Here is a 21,825-nt window from a genome sequence, read left to right as displayed (position 1 = left end):
TCATATTTGAATGCCTTTTTCACGCGCTTCTTCTTTGCTTGGATGCAGCCTGTTGTATTGAAGTGAAGCTGATCTATACAGTGTTATCATGAGGCTGCATTCCTGTCCTTCTCTCTCTCTCTCTCTCTGGCCTTTAAATTGCTTTCTGGAGGCAGGGGATTTTGGCCAGGGAGATAAGGGGAGCAGGATGAAACACTCTCGCTGGCTGTCTTTCTCGACGAGGCAGGGGGAGTGTGCCGAGCGTGGCACATTTACTGAGACAGAGGGAGAGAGAGAGAGCAGGTTGTACTCGCTCATCCCTCGGGGTCAGCGAGGAGGACGCCCTGCGACAGCTTTCAAAAAAACGCCACCCGCCTTATCAGCAACTAAACAAGTTGCTTATGGATGAAAGATGTCAAAACATACAGTAGATTCTCACTAAAAGTACAGATGCTGCAGAATGGGATGCGTCTTTGTTTCTCCACTGTCAACAGATTTCTGTGCATGTTTGTGTTTCCTCCTTCTTGTCAGTCAGTCAGGTCCTGGAGGATCCCCAATCCAGACCTGACACTCTCTTACATAAGCCCTCAGTGCTCCGCTGTCTCTCCACTGGAGCAGGTTGCATGGATTACTGATGCTAGTGCAGAGCGAACAAGTCCTCACATGGCAAGGACATACCAGTCACACATGTGCTGCGTGATCCACCTGCTTCAAACCGCTCTGTTGCATATTTCATTCACTCCTTGTAACATTTGGATGTGTGTTGTGAGGATGCGGGGATTCCCTCTCCACAAACCACTTTACCTTTTATGCACACAACCGCAATACATTCATATCACCTTCCTCCTCCTCCTCTTCTTCCCTGAGCCTCACTAGTTGACACACATATATTTCTGAGTATGCTCGGGCGTGTTGAAGTCATCCCCGCATGGATTAGCATATTAATGGGATGTCCTCTTTGTCCCTGTTTTCTGTCAGTCAGATTTCACAGCAGCGGTGGAGACGGATGAGGCGATGCGGATGGAGGAGGAAGGAAGGAAGTGCAGAGATGGTGGAGCGTGCTGTAGCTTGGGAGTCACACCTGCAGCTTAATTGGTACAGGTGGGACGAATAATCAATATGGAAGTTGATCTTGATTTGTCCTCAGTGACAATAGAAAGTTGTACATCACTTTATTTGGTGAGTTAATCCAAATTAAAACTGCATCTTATGTTGTACTGCTTTGGTGAAAGAAATCCACAAAGTTTTTGATGCTTAAACATACATAATTATTCATTTTCAATATCACAATGCATTGCACATGATCATTGTAATGTTAAGAAAACTGTCACCAGAACCTTTCATGAGGTGAGAAAATCAGCCCTGTCTTCATCCTTGTGACGATGTATTTTCCAGATAATCCAGTGGGGTTTTAAAAGGTTTATTTAGCAAAAGAAGTTTGAAAATGTTCTCAACCCAGAAAGTTACACTTTTATCTTCAGGGGGGGAATTCAATATCAAGCTGAAACCAGTAATTTCATAGTCGATTGTCAGAAAAATACCAAGCAACTATTTTGATAATCGATTAAATGTTAAAGTAATTCCCTATTTCCAGTTTCTCTATTGTGACAATTTGCTGCTTTTCTTTGTCTTATTCAATAGTAAACAAACTAAAGTTTGGAGCTGTTGATTTCGACAAAACAAGCAGTTTGTCACCTTGAGCTTTAAGACATTATGATGGGTATTATTTTTAGAATTTTTTTGGACTAAGTGTTTGCGAAAATAATCTGTAAATGAATAGATAATGAAAGTAAACTCGCTGATTTTCACTCATTCACACAGTTTGTTTCTAACCAATTCTTAACATCTTTGAAGCTTCGGTACAGTGCCGCTGCCGCCCTGCATAAGACATAATGATATAATAGAAACATGAGAAGGTTTAAAAAGACACACATAAGATTTATAGTGTAGCCAAATAGTGTAATCACCTGATGGGAAAATACTTTACCTATGACCGTTAAAATCATATTAGCTTGAATGCTAACTTGAAGCATTTATTAGAGTTTTCAAAGCAACGTGAGACAAATAACAGAGCCATAAAACACTAAATCATTTGTACTTAAACATGTCAAGGGGAAAGGTCACAAAGGTCATAACAAAATATGTCAAACAGAGATGTAGATGCACGAAGGAACCTGCTGAGCTGCATCATTTTTGGCATTTGGTCACATCAAAGTATCACAGTGAGTGCAGTATAGTAAAATTGGAAGACCTCAAACCATTGTTAGGGTTAGTATTACACAGGGGAAGCATAGGGCCAACAAAATGAATGAACGCCTCATGGTAAAAGACTTTAGGCATGTTACAAAATCTTGATGTTTATATTGGTCGATGAGTTACACAAAATAGAAGTATACTAAAAAAAGCAAGACAGAAGTGTACCAAAGTCCTCTTAAAGTTACGAAATAATGCCAATCCCTCCATAAAGTTGCTTTAAAGAAAAATCAGAAAAATAACAAGAAACTATTTTCGGTTAAATGTTAAAGTAATTCCCTAATTCCAGTTTCTCAATTGTGACAATTTGCTGCTTTTCTTTGTCTTATTTCAATAGTAAACAAAGTAATTTGAGGTTTGTTGGCTGTTGATTGGACAAAACAAGCAATTTGCCGCCTTGGGCTTTAAGAAATTGTGATGGGACTAAAAAAGCTTTTGAGAAATTATTCCGGAAATTAATGGATAACGATTTTCACTCATTCACACAGTTTGTTCCTAACCAGCATGTGAAATTCTTAACATCTTTTAAAAAGAAATCTTCCTCTTTTGCTGCACTTTTCCTCCCGTCACAATCACATCTTTGTCCCTCTCCGTCCAGGGATGCCTCGGTTCGCTACTTAGCAACTGTTTCCACGGCTACAAAGTTGCTCCCCGTCTCACACCCACCTCCGCCTCCACAATAAGTCGCCGCTGTCCCTCTGCTCCTTTGTGTCCACTTCCTAAAGCCACTGTTTAACAAGTCCGGTTGGTTATTTTAATTTAAAAACATCAGAAGGACACCAGACTGTGTGATGTTTTTTTTTACAGCAGCTCCATGATACAGTGCTCTCCTCTCTCTGTGGATGCTTTTTGTGCTTCTATTGGTCCCAGGAGGGCTGTAGAAAGTGTGCTGATGAATGTGACAACCCATTACCATTTACACTCAGGCTCTTTTCCTCTCCCCCTCTGTGAGTGTCAGTGTGCTCTGTGACCATACACCTCAGCACTAATGTCACTGACACAGATTGCAGCTCATTGCCACATGTTTCTGACTGCTATTCACACACTCAGGAGGAGATGCATGTTTGAATGTGTGGTTATAAGAAACAAGTCCACAGAGACACATAGAGATAAGAATATACAGTAAAGCCTGCTGGGTACATTCAGACATGAATGCAGGCGTTGAGGCTACAGAAAGATCTATTTATATCGCTTCTAAAAATAGACATTCTTCTCCACAGAAACATGAAATCCTTCTGAGGGGAGAATTACACTCGGGCTGCTGCTGTGTGTGCGTCTGTGTGTGTGTTATTCCTCTATTTCTTCAAAAGGTGAAAGCAAATTAGCGACTGTGTCATCCCAGCTGTGAGGATTCTTTCTCGGGGAATCTCCGCTCTCCGTCTCAGCCTGCAGCAGACAGGATTTGTACAGTGCTTTGATGATCAACCCCACCTCCTCCTCCACCTCTTCCCTTCTTTTCCACAGTGACGGGCTTTTTACGCCGACAGGCGTGGCGCACATTAGACTACAGTAGTGAAAAAAGCGGGGAAGTGTGTGAATCCGTGGCTAATCCTGCTGTTGTCAAGTTGATGTGGAAACGACTAAACGACAGGAAAAATGGATAATTTTACCTCGTCTATACAAAAGCAACCAAAATGTGCATAAGCCAAAAGATTAACGTTTAAGAGAAGTCATTTAGCTGATTGTGTTTTCCAGTACTTTATTTATAACCTTTAATTAACTAGGAAGTCACATTGAGATTAAAACCTCTTTTACAAATGAGACCAGCCAAGACGGGGTCAAATAGCAGCATCCAACACAGAACAAGACAACAACACTGAATCACGGCAGCAACAATATGTTCAACAAAATACATTACGTCATCATACAGTGCATTAACAGGGCAGCATGTTGGTCATGTGTTTGCTATTTAATTGAAACAACTGCAGCTAGCAGAGACCACTTCCTTTACTCTAAGTTTAAAATCATTTAAAGAGATACGGGTCTCAACTTTAAGCTTGGTCTGCAGATGGTTCCAGGACCAGGAGCGTAGTGGATCAGGCTTGTTTTGCCAGTTTCTGTATTGATAGAAGGCACCTTAAACTGAAGCCATTTATGTGACATAAGATTATAACTTTAAGGAAAGTTTTGGCCTTAAGGCTTGTGAAATGACTCTGTAGATTCATCCTGCTGCAACACTCGGTAATGTTGATTTCAGTAGATGTAGATCTTAGTAGATGTTCATTTTTAACACATTTAATTACTTTGATTTCCAGTCAACCATCAGCTACACTTCCTGCAGATGTACTCAGATACGGTACATAGATGATAAAAGAGTACTTTATTAATCCAAATAGGAAATTGCAGTGGTAAGTCACATAAAGCAAAGACAACTGAGACACTTCATTCTGAAAAGTCAGCCTTTTCAAAAAGAAAATTGTATTTCAAAACAAAATCTTCATCTCGTCTCTGACATGATTTTGACATCAGATGATTTGCTACCGCTACACTTCATAATGATGTTTGTTCAAACAAATAGAAACTGAAGTCTCATTTGTCACTGGATTTAAATGAATGCCTCTGACTGCAGTAAAAGCAGAAAAATAAAAGTGTCCAGATCCTAACATCTGTCATTAAAAGAATGTAAAAAAATAAGATGCGTCTTCTGATTAATCTAAAAATCAGACTTTTACAGAGAAATTTGTAGCTTTGTGTAGCACCGAATACAATAACAAGCCATACGGTATGTGCTGGATTTCTGTTTTTATTTAGTTTCTTACATACAGTACCTCCCTGAGTCCCTCTCCCACTAAAAAACAAACAGACAGAGAAGTTAATATCACTCGTAGGTTAATAATACATGCTGTATTAAATGTATGAGAAGGGGTCCCAAGTTTACATTGCTTGGTTTTAAGGACACAAAAGTCAAGGTTGGGAAACACTGAAGTTATTCCTTCTGTAACTCATGCCAAATATTGAGTAAGAAAAAAAATGAGAGGTTAGTTGAAAATCTTCACACACTTTCTCAGACACAAACTTACAGTTTTCTCTCTCTCCTCTTCTGCAGAGACTATGGATGTCCTTGGCAGGCGGCGAGGGAGGACCAGTGGCCCGACTCAACCATCTGATATCCTCCCGAGACCAGAGAGCAACGCTGCCGATCTTCAACCAGAGCGGTTTCCATCATGTTTATTCTGTGTGAGTTCAGATGCAGCTGACCCTTAGCACTGATTGTTTGTCCTACTGAGCCATTCTCTCTGATAACTGTTATCCGTCCTCGCTGCGAGGAGAAAGACAAATCGAAGGCTGAGCGTGTGTGTGTGTGAGTGTGTTATTGATATTGAACCTGGGATAGTTGAGTAAAACAAAGCCAGAAAAGAGAGAAGAGAAAAAGAAGAGGGGTATAAAAGTCTTTTTTTTCTTTTTCTGTGCGTGTGTACGTGTGCGAATGTTCACTCACTCCATCACTAACCCATCAATACACTGTCCTCCTTTATTGGCCTCTAAATGATGCGCATCCAATGAGAGAAGATGCAGTTATTCATGTAGTGTCAGCTGTGAACATATTATGTGCTTGTGTGAGTGTGTGTAAATGTGTGTGTGTAAATGTGTGTGTGTGTGTGTGTGTGTGTGTGTGTGTGTACGTGTGTGTTACGGAAAGCAACCGTAGCAAGGATAAAGTGGAAAACAAGACGAGAGAGGAGAGGCGGAGATGGAGATAACGTGCGAGACAAGGGCGAGGATGCTGACAGATTTGAGATTATATAAAATCCACTTTGTTAAAAGTCACTTAAGAGATAAGAACTTGAAGAGAGAGAGAGAGAGAGTTATAATCTTCTCCTGATCTTTTGACCTTTCCCTAAGAGACCCGACTCTTGTTGTATTATGTCATACATCATGTCTCAAAATATTTACAATCCGCACCAACCTGTGTCAAAATGTGCAGATGTTTCCGTTTATTTAAAGTGTTAATGTTTGGTTTGACCACATGATACAACCTGTAACCAATAGTATTGTTTAAAAAAATAGTTTACTTAAACATGAATATCGTACTACTACTCATGTTCACTTTTATCAGTCGTTAAAACTTAACAGATTTAGTAGAAGTTTTGAGTTTCAAACCTGCAGAAAGTGACGGAAGAAGTATTCAGATTAAGTAAAAGTCTCAATACCACACTGTAATATTAACCCTTCACAGGTGAAAGTCCTGCATTCAGTATACTTCTGTACTTTTCTCCAACACTTTTTGTGAATGAAAGGGGATTTGTCAGTGCTTCAAGACTTTGATAATGGATTTGGTCCGGGGCCAATGACCCCACAACCCCAGATCGACTGTGTGTCAACTAGTCTTTGGTAATCTGTCTTTCCAGGCACCCAACAGCAAATTAGGTTTGCCCGAACTGTGAGTGGCTGAACTGATTAATCCCATCATGGGTTTCCCTAAATTTGTATCGGTCATATGTTAAATTGATGGATTTGTTCTTAATTGATGAATTATCTTTATAATAGTCTGCCGTTCCCCCTCCCGATGTATGTTTGCAGCTCTGTATGGTTTTATTTAGTGTAACAATGTTTAATTGTGTTGTAATGTTTGATGTTATTCTTTTTGGCTCCTTAAACTACAAATTATATTATTATATATAATCAGCTCATGAACTGGTGTGAGGATAATTCATGATATTGCAGTTATTTTTGTACGTGCAGTGTGTCGGCAGCCGCGGGTGATAATTTCTCACTTTTCTGTTTACCAACTACATCCAGCATCATTTCCTCTAACAGTAGGTTTAATTATCTCTCCACTAGTGGACGTACTGTAGGAAAGCTTTGGAGTTGAACTCAGTGTGAATGTACTTCTGCTCTTAATGACCTCTGCGTGCCGTGGAAACATACAGAAATGTGTCGTTAGCGTTGGTGTCTAATAGGAAGCATCTTTATTAGACAGATGGCCTTTCCTCATTCATCCTGCTGGCTATTTACATTTCTTGGCTGCTCATTATGCAATCAGTGTGATGTGTGAGGATGCTTGACCTGGCTCCATCGCTGTTTAGCATCTTGTACACTCCCTCTCTCTGTCTCTCTCTCTCTTTCTATCTGTCTCTCTCTGTCTGTCTCTTTCTGTCTCTCCTCTCTCGGCTCCAGGCAGCTTCACAGAGAGCCAAGGTCGCCTAAATTGATTCAGTTCCTCGCTGAGCTCACACAGATTTTCCAGCAGGGCTTTAATTGCATTTCTGTACCAATCACTCTAATGACAATCACACACTGTAATCTAATGCAACACACACACACACACACACACACACACACACACACACTCAGGACATCCCTCTCTCTCCTTTGATGTGCTGAAATTGGCCGCAGTGATCTTTGAGGAGAGAAAACATGAATGAAAAAAGGTCAAAACAGGGTTGTCTCTTTTTTAGAAATGCTGCCTTCATGCGCTGTTGTAAATCTCAGCACCATAAATTACATTACAATGTAATCTAAAAATAACCCCACAAATTATAGTGTCAAAAATGATGTATTAACAAAAGTTGAAGGTTGAAAGCTTTACAAAGGGAGTATCTAATGCAAGGCTATTGATCTGCATCTAATAAGGCACATTTTAAAAGGGTTTGAAAGTATATACTTGTAACTAATGTATTTATTAATAAAAAAATGTCTACTAATGCTATATACAGAAGTTAATAAGAATACATTTTAAGCTGTCAGGTTTGACTAATGTTTGTTCTCCATTATGACACTTGCTTTATCTTTTTTTAGGTCTTTATGATCATCGGGTTTCTCACCTTTTAATAGACCAACAGCAAAGGTTAGTAATTCATCTGTAAATATACTGTACATGTTAATAAGTTATCAATAAAAGGACTTCCTCCTCTTCCTCCTCCTCCTCTTCCTCTTTTTCCTCCTCTTCCTCCTCCTCCTCCTCTTCCTCCTCCTCCTCCTCCTCCTCTTCCTCCTCTTCATCACTCCTCCTCCTCCTCTTCATCACTCCTCCTCCTCCTCTTCATCACTCCTCTTCCTCCTCCTCCTCTCTTCCTCCTCCTCCTCTTCTTCATCACTCCTTCTCCTCTTCCTCCTCCTCCTCTTCTTCCTCCTCCTCCTCCTCCTCCTCCTCCTCCTCCTCTCTGTCTCTCCTCTTCCTCCTCCTCCTCCTCCTCCTCTTCTTCCTCTGTCTCTCCTCTTCCTCCTCCTCTTCTTCCTCTGTCTCTCCTCTTCCTCCTCCTCTTCTTCCTCTTCCTCCTCCTCCTCCTCCTCCTCCTCCTCCTCCTCTCTTCCTCCTCCTCCTCCTCCTCCTCTTCTTCCTCTGTCTCTCCTCTTCCTCCTCCTCTTCTTCCTCTGTCTCTCCTCTTCCTCCTCCTCTTCTTCCTCTTCCTCCTCCTCCTCCTCCTCCTCCTCCTCCTCCTCCTCCTCCTCTCTGTCTCTCCTCTTCCTCTTCCTCCTCCTCCTCCTCCTCCTCCTCTGTGAGCGCGCATTCCTTCGCATCCAGCGGAGCGTCAGTCGGAGGTTGAGTGTCCGCTCAGAGAGGACGCACAGCCGGGCAGAAAGCAGCCATCAGTGTCGCCTTTTACAACACAGGACAACATGCAGGTGAGACGCAAATACCACCCTTTTTTTAATTAGTATCCGACGCAAGCGCGACATTTTATTGTTGCATTTGTGCAACAATAAAATTGTGCGTCTGGAGTTAAATGCATCTCCTTGTTGGTTATTTATATCTTTAATTGCTCCACGACTCATTTGCTCCCATGCACTTTTTTTTTGCCTAAAGCTGAGTTTGGGAGTGAAGTTATGTAATTGCATCCCTGCTGGAAGCTGTGGAGGAGTCTCATCCTGCAGACAGCTTCCAGCAAGTGTCACTTGGCATCACATCTTCTTCCAGTTTTTAGCATGTGTGACATGTTGTAGTGTGGGTGATAAAGAGAGAGAGACCTCATGTGGCTCTAAGTGAGTCATGCGTGACTTCAAAATCTGCTTTAAATCTGCTTTAAATCCCCATTTCTAGGAAGAGGAGGCAGATTGTGTTTGTAATTCTGCCTCATGCTGTATAGTCTCCCTCCTCCTGGCTCAAGAACCAATTTAGCAGATCAGTCCTCATGCAACAAGCAACCTCTACTGAGGATAAATCAGAGGTAATAGACTGTAAAGAGAAAAGCCCAGCATCCCTGAAGTGACTTCCACCTCGCACTGCTCATTAATGCTCCCTGGATGAGCTGTTTCTGGTTGAGTTTCCTCCTCTCTGAAGGTTTCCTCCTCTATGAACAAGGAAAACCTGTTACTAGGGATGCAAATCAGGTCTTTTTTTCAGCTCCTCTCTGCATGAAGCTGCAACCTGTGTCTACTTTGTTTAATCTCACTTGTTGGTGCAAAAGATGCAAAACATACGACAAGAAAACACAACAGGAACAAATGGTTTCTTCCTATACATGTACTGTACACACACAGCTGGATGCACACAAACATCTGCATGAACACACTCTCAGTGGTGAGGTTGTGGTTGGATGCAGAGCTTTGCTGTGAATGATGAGGCTCATCATCAATCACTCGGTCAGTCTGTCTGTCCGTCAGTGAATCGGTCCATCAGTCAACATAATCAGGTGCAGAGCTGAGGTCTACAGGCTTCACTGTGCATGGATGCACAGTGAAGCCAGTGATGGATGTGCACTTGTTTTTCTATTTTTTTTTCACATCTTTCATTCATGTTTTGTGCGCTTGCTGTCAATAGGGCTTCAAGGTATTCATTTTTATTCAAATTTATTTTCATTATTGATTAATCTACAGAAGGTTTTCTTGATTAATCGATAAAGTGCATAATTTGTAAGCAAATTGCGAAAAATGTCCATCACAAGTGCCCAGAGCTGGTGGTCACATTTTAAAATGTCTTTTTTGATATTTTGATATTTAGTTTGACTCTACAGAAGAAGATCTGAAAATATTCACATTTAAAAAGATGGAACCTATGAATATTTGCCATTTTTTGCTTAAAATAACAATTAATTAATTATCAAAATAGTTGCAGATTAATTTTTTGTTACTTTTTCAATCAATTAATCATTTGACCTATAAAATGTCATAAAGTGTTGCAAAATGCTCATCATAATATCCTGAAATCCAAAGCAATGTCTAAATTGTTTGTTTAGTCCAACCAACAGTTTGAAATGCAAAAATATTAAATTTAATATCACAAAAAAAATTAGGAGAAGCAGCGAAACCTCACATCTGAGAAGCAAGAAATAAGCAATGTTTGGCATCATTGTTATCAAAATAATTGCGATTGATTTTCTGTGTATTTTCTCAATCAATTAATCGTTTGACCGATATAATGTCAGAAAACAATGCAAAATGCTCATCATAATATCCTGAAATCCAAGGTGATGTCTTTAAATTGTTTGTTTAGACCAACTAACAGTTTGAAATGCAAAAATATTAAATTTAATATCACATATGACTAGGAAAAGCAGAAAAATCTCACATCTGAGAAGCAAGAACTAAGCAACGTTTGGCTTCTTTGCTTTAAAAATTACTGAAACAATCAATTATCAAAATAGTTGCGATTCATTTTCTGTTTATTTTCTCAATCAATTAATCATTCGACCTATAAAATGTCAGAAAATGGTGCAAAATGCTCATCATAATATCCTGAAATCCAGTGTGATGTCTTTAAATAGTTTCTTTAGTCCAACCAACAGTTTGAAATGCAAAAATATTCAAACTAATATAGGAAAAGCAGCAAAATCCCACATCTGAGAAGCAAGAACTAAGCAACGTTTGGCTTCTTTGCTTTAAAAATTACTTAAACAATCAATTATCAAAACAGTTGCGATTGATTATCTGTTTATAAACTCAATCAATTAATCGTTTGACCTATAAAATGTCAGAAAATGGTGCAAAATGCTCATCATAATGTCCTGAAATCCAGTGTGATGTCTTAAAATTGTTTATTTAGTTGTTTAGTCCAACCAACAATTTGAAATGCAAAAATATTCAAATTAATATCACAAAAAAATAGGAAAAGAAGCAAAATCGCACATTTGAGAAGCAAGAACTAAGCAATGTTTGGCTTCTTTGCTTTAAAAATTACTTAAACAATTATCGAAATAAGTGTGTTTCATTTTAAAACCGCCTATGTCTCCCGTTCCATGTATATAAATGTTAAACATAAGTCGAATTCAACATTAGCAGTCTCAGTTGGAAGACTGTTATGAATTATTAGTATGAGCAGCCATTATTAGCAGCAGTTTGACAGCTGTCACCGGCTGACTAGCAGCACCTCTCCTCCAACATTTAGTTACTCTCCCTCTCCCTCTCCCTCTCTCGGAGTATTGACATGCAGGTGTTTGAATTGAATCACGCTGTGAGGCATTTGGGTGTCTGGTATTTTAGTTTTTCACTTTATTTTTTGCAGAAGAATGACTGTTTGATCAATACGGTTTGTTGTTGTTGGCTCATTCTGAGTCATTTCCAGTGAGATCACAGGAACATATTCTCATATCTAACATCAGTATGTATCACATTATTCCATCTGTTTGAAAAAAGGCTCAGTGAAGTCTTCACTTTAATTCAGTGATCCCAATCCCTCTCATAACTGCGGAGGAAAGAGGCTTTAGCTGCTGTTTCACTGTGACATAAGTTTTTCCTTGAAGAGTTTGACGCTGCAGTTTTCCACGAAGCAGCTCGCCAATCAAAGCAGTCACAGTCTGAGCTGCACAGATCAGTGACACTACAGCAGACAGGCTGACGGCAACACACACACACATACAGTGCATTGTGCTATACCTGATATGGTGTCTGAGGGACCCACCTGTTCAATAGGTGGAGAGACGGCTAAATAATTGAACAGGTCTGGTAACTGTATCCTTTAAAGTGGGAACAGGGATGGGCACAACACAGACTTCTGATCAAACACCAAACTCAGAGGAGAGCTTCTCATCACGGTTACTGCAGAGAAACAGTGAATGTAAAGGCCAGTTTTATGCTGAAATCTTCATTTTATCTCACCGTAGTTTCATTTTCTCAGGATCTGAGCTTTAAAATGGGGCATATTTATCATCATAAATTAGCTTTGATATGTTAAATTGGTCCAAATGGAGAATTTCTTTAGAAGAATGAATGAGAAACACGTACAGGGTCGGCGCCAGAGCATTAGGAACAGACGGGCAATCAACTTTGACTTTCACCTCACATAGCCTTTATTAAAGATAGGGTCGACGATGTTGGAAAGCTAGTATAATTTGAAAGTAGCATCGCTTCAGGAGCTCCGTCTAAACCCACCGCCTCCCCTCGGGGCTCCTTCCAAGGCAACGCCCCCCACACACGTGCACGAGCACCACCGCATCGTAACTACTTCACAGACACAGAGCGGAGAGAGGACCTCAACTCAACAACGCTACCTCATGACCAGTAATCGCGGCAGTGCTACTGCAGGGCTGAGTTTTCTCTTCCATTCTCCAGGAAACGTGCGGCGGTGACGCGTTTTGAGTTCAGGCTGGTGCACGCCAAGGGTAGAGTACGAGCAGGGAGGCAGAGAGGCATCTGATTGGTTATATCCAAGCGGACCTCGAGGCAGTGATTGGTAGACGTTTTTACAGGATTACAGTAGCTACAGATGACGGCTCTTTTCAGTCCTTTTTCAGAGCTCATCAGTAACGGATTGCTGTCGGGGTGTAAAGACCATTTCAACCAATATAACAGATAATGAATACTGGAGAACATCGTCAACCCTGCCTTTAAGTGTATAATTAACATTACCATGTTTCGTGAAAGAAATAAACTATGACAAAGAGGCGTCTACATACGGTCACACATACTACGCACGCATACACATGCTATTACATCCACAAAAACAGAGGTTATAAACTAAGATGCACAGCAGGAAATCCGTTAAAGCTGCAGTAGGCAGTATATTTTTAGCATCATTGGGCAGAAATTCCATAATAACCTTTCAGCATATTGTAATTCAAGTGTTCTAAGAGAAAACTAGACTTCTGCTCCTCCTCATGGCTCTGATTTCAGGCTTTAAATAATCTAGCCCGTGACGGGAGACTTTGACCAATCACAGGTCATTTCAGAGAGAGAGCGTTCCTATTGGCTGTGCTCCGGCTGGTGGGCGGTGCTTGGTATTTCCTCAACCTGATCTCAACATGGCTGCCGGGTCACAAACTTTCTCATTTTACAGCTAAACAGTACACTACAAGATGTTTCTGAAAACATCTGAGGAGAAAAATAGGCATTACAGTACCAGAATATTGATTCATATTTGATCAGCGCTGCCTAGTTTGACCGTTTGATCGGAGTTTGCGAGTGATTGACAGCCGGCTCTTATAGACGCCAGCTGGACGGCAGACTCCAGATCAGCTCTGACTGGTTATTTTCCTCCGGTCTGTGAAATCTTGCAGCACCGGTTAGTGCTAGTACAATAAGAAATAGTTTCCCAAATGCAAACAATCACTGTTTTGTGCTTTATTTTGCATTGCACTGTTAAGTCCTTCCATTACCAAACTGTATGACGTACTTCTACCTGTAAAAGTATTTCAGTTTAGTTTTTTTGTCATGAGAAATTCAGCTGAGGGGCACAGTGACCACCTAATGCCGACACTGTACACACACACACATGGCCGACATGATTGTACATGAGCGAGACGCAGTATTATCGACCTACGGGGGGAAAAAATGCAGTGAGGTGAAAAGATGCTGCTTTAAAATATCAATCGCTGATCAATTAATGTTGTGATGTTCATACACGGTGTCTATATTGTCTGTCAGTGTTCTTATTGGCCTAAACGAAGAGGAATGACAGGACAGAGTGAGGCAATATGATGATATGATATGTGTGTTAGAGAGATGAGGAGGAGCTGATAATTGAAACATGGCTCCTCTATTGCGTGAAGCTTCCCCAGAGTATTAATTCTTTCTCCACATGAAGGTTCACACATCAATATAATACTGTCTCTCTCTCTCTCACACACACACACACTCTCACACACACTCGTGTACTAACAGCATGCGGTCCATATGGATGTGCCGTCCTCCCACAGTCACACTGATTCACACTGACAGCCATACTGAGAGGCTCAAGCAGTCAGGACACAAATAGTATCAGCTCTCGACCGTTCGCCCGTCACATATTGTCTTGCAGCAGGCTTCGTGTTTAGAGACGCACATACAGTATGCACAACCACATCTCAAGAACATGTCGAGTAATGTTTTTTTCTATCAACTCTCGGCGAAGGTTACAGTTCTGCCGGTTATTTCGTGTAACAAACTAACAACAAGAGGTGGCACATTTCCAAAAGTCCATCAGTCTGGTGCTCCGACTAGCGTCCAAACGACCATCTGGGAAGCTATTTTTCTGCTGTCGAGTGACTCCACTTGTTTTTTTTGCTTGTTTGTTTGTTTCTTCGCACTTTGTTTTCTGTGCTTTTCCTTGTGGAGTTGTCTTTTGATAATTAAGACAAATGACAATGATATTACAAGGAAGGTAATTTGTATAACTAAAGGTCAAGAACAGTAGCAGTTGGTAAGTTAAGAAGAGATGGAAAGAGATTTACTACTGCTAGAGTTGTGTAAGGGATAATGTACAGGGCGATGCCGCACCCCGACAGGGTGGACTCCGATGTGAAGCTTAGGGGTTTCTCATCGCCCTAAAGGGTTTATTTCACAACAATAACCCACTAGCTTTACATTATCTCGCTTATTACACAGCTGCTTACTTAAGAAATCAATAATTTGACACACAACGGTCCGCATCCAACACATCCTTTGTTTTACGACCACTCTCGATTCCAAGCTGATCTGCAGTCACCTGCCACAATCTTTATATTCTGCTCTGTATTCTCTACTTTGTCTGTTATAAAGTGCTTCATGCTGGGAGACGAATGAAAGAAGTCAGTCATCTTATCAGAGGCTATTTTGGATGACGACATCTGCATTTACGGTGGCTCTGACGGATGCGGAAAAAAAACAGAAAACCTAACCTGTTCCGAAAACTTTAATGACGGACAAAAGTTTCGGAGTCGGTGTGTAAATGTGATTGACGCAACGTGAGGTCGTATTTATTTTTAAACATGCGACAATTTTGAATGAAAAAATGCGGACTTGGTGTGCAAAGGCCTTTAGTAGGGGTCAAGCGCCAAAAGTTCTAGATCCTACATTTCCTATAATGCAAAAAACTCAAACACTACGCCCTAGAGCTGACCTAAATGCTCCGAAGCTTTGACCGTTGCCATGGTAATCAACCTCCAAATCAGTATTTGAATTTATATATAAGTATGTAATAATAAAGTATAAATCCCAAAATAGCCCATGAAATAAGGAATAATCGCACAACATTATTCATTATTCATATTCAACATTAATTATTATTAGTTGTCCTCAGAGGGATATATTTTTGTTGTGTGTAGAGGTACGTGTGTGTGTACGGCAGCGGCACTGTACCGAAGCTTCACATACCTACGAGCTAAAGTTTAATAAGCTTTGAAGCCCAAAAAATGGTATTCGGGACAGCCCTACTACGCCCAGGTTTTCTGTTATAAATTTTCTCCAAAACAATGATGGGTTTATTTTTTCTCCAGACACACAGAGGACATTATCCAACTGTTTTCACATGCCGGGTAACAACTGCTCGTCACTAGGAAACTGATTTATACGTTTAAAACTAGAGGAATTTCCCTTTATATGGGTTTAAAGCTTTTAAAGAAGCACTCAACCTTTTCTTTTCTTGTGCTGCCAATCATGTCATACCACTATAGGTATCACTTTATTCCAACTGACTTAGGAACAAATCTCCTCCATGAGCTAACACGTCGTTCTCATGCTGCTCCGAGATGTGAGAGCATCTCGCTCTGGGCTCCTCTGCAGGAAATCCTGGGTGGTAGGATTTATGTGCAAGGTTTTTTTTATCATGTATTTACTGTATATCTCTCTCTGTATCTTAGTGCTGTAAGTCCTTGTCACCGCGCTCCTCCTCCTGCCTGCTCGTCTCATTTCTCCACATACGGCGTGCACACAAAACACACACTCACTCACTCACTCAGGCTGAGTCTACCTCCCTCAGGTTTAAATCCCACTGGGTGTTTCTGCCTCACCTTGAGAGTAGCCTGGTGACAGGTGACATTATGGAGCGAGAGGAGGGTGACTGGGAAATAAATTGGAAGCAATGAGGAGGTGAGGAGATGGAGGGATGGAGGACAGATTTGTGCCGACATCCAGGGTGAAGAGAAAGAATGCATATTAATATGAACGGCTGATTAAATTACTTGTTTTCCATTGTATGCGTCTGTGTGTACCACATGAGATAACAGTCTTATTTTAATTCCAAGTGAAATTAATCTCTGTAGCCCTGTGGATCAATTAGGTCACCACCCTCCAAACTCTTTATATACATATTGCTTGTACTAAAGTCACATGCATGCTGCTTCATCAGGTGGAGAAATTCAAAGTTCCACACACCTGTTGTGCCCGTTATGATTGCTAAGCTGTGATTGGACGTCAATGTTCGGGGAGCGGCTTAGCAAACGATCAATTCTGCACTTAATTTAACTCAGGTTTGTTGGGTTTGTCGGGTTTGTTGGGTTGCCAGTTCTGAAGGTCTTTTGAACTTGCGAGCATGCGGTATCACTGAGCTGCAGTGTGAGTATGTGGGCGGTGGTTGTATGTGTGACGGATGTAAAGGGGAAGCGTGTTTGTTTGTGTTGTTGTGCATTTGGGTCTCGGTGTATTTATAGTCTCTGCGCTTGTGTCTGCTTTTATGTGCTCTGAATTCTCATCTATAGATGTGTTGCGGATGCGTCTGTGTGGTCTCACATAAGTTCACATGGTTATTCTGGTATCTCTGCAATTCACATGTCCTCACAGGGATAGAATATAAATCTCCTTGGCAACAGCTAATTTATGTGATTATATGTGATATTCCCTTTAAACAAAGAACTCTCAGCAGAGCTTGGCTGTCTAAATTAGCTCGTCTAATATTAGTAATGCTGGGTTTCGTCCGGTCCAGTCATTCTGGACTGTCCATAGACACAGATAAATAGTAAGTTGTTATCTACATCTCTAAAAGTGACAGATCAGCACAGGTGTCATGAGAAAGAAAGGTCATCGTAACTAGTTCAGAGGATTTTTTTTTTTACATCCTCCGACTCCAGGATTTCCCTCTTGGATTGGCATGTTTTAAAGCAGATTGTGACCTTGAGGAAGCAGTCAGGAAGAACAAACGAACCTCTGCTGGTTGAGTCAGACTGAGAAAACTCTGAGTACATGTGAGCTGGGACATTATTATACAGAAGAACATGCTTTGTCTCTGCTGTGGCCTGGTAGAATGTTAATCACATATAACTTATTAATGGAAACCCCCATCGGCTAATGTGACATTACAAGACTCCGTCTCTGGCTCTCGCTCTCTCTATTCCCTCTCCATCACTCTTTCACTTGTTTCTCCAACTCCATTCATGTTCCCGTCTCATTCATCCCGCTCTCTTATTACGAGTAATCCCAGTCGCGATTCCTGACTCTGATGGCATATTTATGCCCGGAGAGGGCGTCTCTATGTAGAAAAAGCCCTCCTCACATGGACAAGACATGGTAGTAATACAGTTAATGAAATCCCTTTGTGTATGTTTTATCTGCGTTAACGTCAGCAAAATATTTAGTTTGCACAACATTTTCACAGTGAGGGCAATGCATGCATTTAAAGCTGCCAAACGGCGTAGTCAGCCAAGTGCCTTTTTTATCTGCTGGATAAGATATGAATGCATGAGCCTGTCCCGAAGAGTAGGGGCGCGTCTAAAAGAAACAATAGAGAGCTTCAAGAATAACTCGACTCAACACAGTGTTGCTGTCAATGATGATCTTGATGCGTTTGATCTGCTCAGCAGGAGGACTGTATGTAGTGACAAAAAATGGACGAGACTGATGTGCAGGCTCACGTCTGATGTTTTTTTGAAGAAGGGCATCACGCTCAAGTGACTGCTCTATCAAAAGCCTGCTTAATCACCCTAGGTTTGTAAGCTCTTTCTGAAAAACTATTATGCCGGGATGTTGTTTATTACCAAGTGACCTGACTGCGACTGCGCGCTGGAGAGAGCACCTGATAGGTCAACTCAAAGGAACGCGTCGTTGGAGATGTCACACTAGGCATGTCAAGACAAAAAATTCTGACAAGCTAGACTTTTCCTTGGTGTGTCGTGGGGCGTCCCAGACGTGGCATCGGTTGTCGTGTACTATGACACACTACACAAGATAAGAGGATCGTTTTTTGCACACGACACTAATCTATCGTTCCCAATCCCCTACGACAGCCGTGTCGTGCTATAATCTGGCTGATATTGTGTAGTCTGAACTGGGCATATTAGACATGTTCAACAAAACCAGTCTCTTGGTCACAAATAGGTCGTAGGCATTGGAATTGGCCATATGGGATGTTTTCTTTAAGGTGGTAGAGGTGAAAAGATTCAGCTCTGAGGATAGTGTTGCATGAGGTACTCTTCCTGCAGAGATTAGTCTGCAGCTGTCCCTCTGTGCCCTTGAAAATAGTTAAATTAAAAAAATCTAAGATTGACAGCACATCATCAATGTACAATATCTCCCTTTGAAATGTAGTGGAGTATAAAGCAGTATCAAATGGAAATACTCAAAATGTTCTTAAGTACAGTACTTGAGTAAATGCACTAAGCTGTGGTGACATAGCACTGAAGTTTACTTTAATGTTTGTGTAGATGTCGAGAGGTTGAACTGTATTTTAATTGGTCCAGATTGTGTCTCTCTGTTGAAAACAAACAGTGAGAAGATCTTTCATGTAATGAGGCCACAGTTTACGCTTCATGTAAACCAACATTCATTGAACTAACAACACGGCGACTGGTATTTAATAATTTATGGCGGAGCATAGCGTTGTGTGTCGCGTCGCTGCTCTGTGTTTGCTCTGAGCGTTATGGGTATATGCTCGGCCTTATAGTGTGTTTGTGTGCAGACGTTACAGGAGGGAAGTGCTGCCCCAGGACAAAGCCAGCTGAAGCGTTAACAGGGAACATAAGATAGAAAGTACTAGTTGAAATTGTGTGTGTGTGTCTTAAGATTGCGAGTATGCCTGCGTATCCAGCGGCCCGTGAATAAACAAGTAAAGTAGCACTGGATTTCCTCGTGTTTACACTGCGTCTGTCTGCGTCTGTTTGTCTCGCCGCCTCCTCTTTCCAATTTGTGACTTCCACTGAAAAGCCACATTTGAAAACAATTCTAATTTACTCCTCCGAAGAAGAACAAGAAGAAGCGAGTCGCGGCTGAGCCTTTTTTCATATTACTCCTCTCTCTGCCGTGCCGCCGTTCATCTGTGAATAAATAGACGTTGGGATGAATGGAAATTGTTTCCGTCATCTTCTTTCCATTTCAGTATGTTGTCATTACGTTACTCTGTGTGTATGTCTATGCAGATGTTCCCTTCTTCTTCTTCTTCTTCCCCGCCTTTTTCCTCTCTCATCTTTAGCTCTTTTTTCATCCGTCTCTTCATGTGGAAGACGCACAGAAATAGTAAATGTATTCCCTTGACTTGCCCCCAAACTGCATGTGACTATCATAAAGTGGGTCTGTCTGTAGAGGGGAGACTCGTGGGTACCCATAGAACCCATTTTCATTCACATATCTTGAGGTCAGAGGTCAAGGGACCCCTTTGAAAATGACTATGCAGCTTTTACTCACCAAAATTTAGTGCAAGTTTGGAGCATTATTTAGCCTCCTTTGACACTAATTGATTCTTTATGTTTTCTAGTTTCACATGATACCAGTATCTTCACTCTAGCTTTAAAACTGAGCCCGCTACAACCTCCGAAAGATCAAATGCGTTAAAGAAATTAGTCTTTCCATTTCAGTATGTTGTCATTACGTTAGTTCGACTCTGTGTGTATGTCTATACAGATGTTCTTCCTCCTCGTAGTCTTCTTCCTTCTTCCCCGCCTTTTTCCTCTCTCATCTTTAGCTCTTTTTTCATCCGTCTCTTCATGTGGAAGATGCACAGAAATAGTAAATGTATTCCCCCTGCAAAGTGCTTTCCATATCTTCATCTCCACCGTCTTCTAGTCCTCTGGCCGTCCTTTGCTCTTCTTCTCAGATAGGCCAGAATTCATTATGCTAATTGACTTCAGTTCTTCCAGGAACACGAGCAAGACCTCCCCACGTCTTCTTATTTTACTCTCTATTTTCTCTTCCTCATTCTCTCTCATTACCTTAAAGTACGGGGATTTGCATAGTCAGACTCCCGTGGGATCAACTAGCCGTTTAAAATCCTCTATGTGTGTGTGTGTGTGTGTGTGTGCTCCCTCCTCCTCCTCCTCCTCCTCCTCCTCCTCCTCCTCATCCTCCTCCCATCTCCTTCTCTTTCTCCCTCTCTTCTCCAACTGTCATCCTTTGCTTTCCTTCTCCTCCCCACAGAGTAAACAGAGCTACTGTTTGTTCTGTCTTCACCTCTTTCATCTTCCTCCCCACACACCAGTGAACACATGTATGTGTATGTGTTTTGTAGGCTTAATAAAGCTCCTTGAGAATAGCTAGGGCTGTAAATAGATCAAAATATTTAATCGCGATTAATCGCAAACTAAATCTGAGGCCATGGTTCTCAGCAGGAAACCGATGGATTGCCTACTCTGGATAGGGAATGAGCCCTTACCCCCAAGTGAAGGAGTTCAAGTACCTCGGGGTCTTGTTCGTGAGTGAGGGGACAATGGAACGTGAGATTGGCCGTAGAATCAGAGCAGCATGGGCGGTATTGCATTCGCTTTACCGCACCGTTGTGACGAAAAGAGCTGACAGTTTTTTCTTGCATAAATTTGGCACAAGTTTGGAGTGTCATTTAGCTTCCTTTGTGACAAGCTAGTATGACATGGTTGGTACCGATGGATTCTTTAAGTTTTCTAGTTTCATATGATGCCAGTATCTTCACTCTAGCTTTAAAAATGAGCTCGCTACAACCTAAAGATCTATTGCGTTAATGTGTTAAAGAAATTAGTGGCGTGAAAACAAATTAGCAATGACGCGTTGTTATCACGTTAACTCTGACAGCCCTAGTTCTCACTAAATCAAATCCCCTCAGATCAAGTCAGTGTTTGCTGTTGAAGAAACTGAAATGATGCCAAGATATGAAGGAGAGAAAAAAGACATATATTAGAGCAAAAAAATTACTTTGATATCAAGTTTATCTCCACTGATGAGGGAGGATAAACGGTGAATATGAATGAGCCGGAGGGGGACTGGTCCTGCATAGTAAGAGTCATGTTGATAAATTGAAGCTGAACATGAAAATGAACAAAAACAGGATTTTAATATATCTGAAAATTAAACCTGAAGGGGAGATATTTCAAGATGTGATGGCGCTTAACTCAGAGATATTAAAGTAACCTCACCTCCATCCTGATTTCTTAGAAAGCTGACGTCAAGGTTTAAGTCTTTAGGCTGTCCAAGAAAAAACTCTTTACTCTCATCACAGATTTGAACATTTCTGGTAGATGAAGTGGAAATCAAACTCTTTCTAAAACTAAACTAAAGATAGCTCACTCTTATTCTTGTTCTTGTATCCGCTCAGTGTTGGTGGATTGTTGTGAGCTGGTGTATTTGCAGCCAAACTGTTGTAATCCGTCC

The 21,825-nt window shown here is 41.2% G+C and overlaps 1 protein-coding gene across 2 annotated transcripts in view; it reads left to right on the top strand.

The window, feature by feature from the left end:
• The first annotated feature begins 947 nt into the window (after positions 1 to 947).
• LOC141769876 (calsenilin-like) overlaps positions 948 to 21,825 on the top strand; it is a 63,315-nt gene continuing 42,437 nt past the window's right edge. Inside the window, exons 1-4 of one of the 2 annotated variants that reach the window (XM_074639370.1) lie at positions 948 to 1,080; positions 5,279 to 5,409; positions 7,972 to 8,020; positions 8,699 to 8,799. In XM_074639370.1, the coding sequence (XP_074495471.1) occupies positions 8,794 to 8,799 (6 nt within the window). In that variant the 5' untranslated portion in view covers positions 948 to 1,080; positions 5,279 to 5,409; positions 7,972 to 8,020; positions 8,699 to 8,793. Of the gene's footprint in view, positions 1,081 to 5,278; positions 5,410 to 7,971; positions 8,021 to 8,617; positions 8,800 to 21,825 lie in introns of those variants that run through there. The other variant, XM_074639371.1, reaches the window with a different exon arrangement.

Source organism: Sebastes fasciatus, chromosome 6 (genome assembly GCF_043250625.1).
Source record: "Sebastes fasciatus isolate fSebFas1 chromosome 6, fSebFas1.pri, whole genome shotgun sequence".
Taxonomy (NCBI): Eukaryota; Metazoa; Chordata; class Actinopteri; order Perciformes; family Sebastidae; genus Sebastes; species Sebastes fasciatus.
This window is presented reverse-complemented; position numbering and strand designations above follow the sequence as displayed.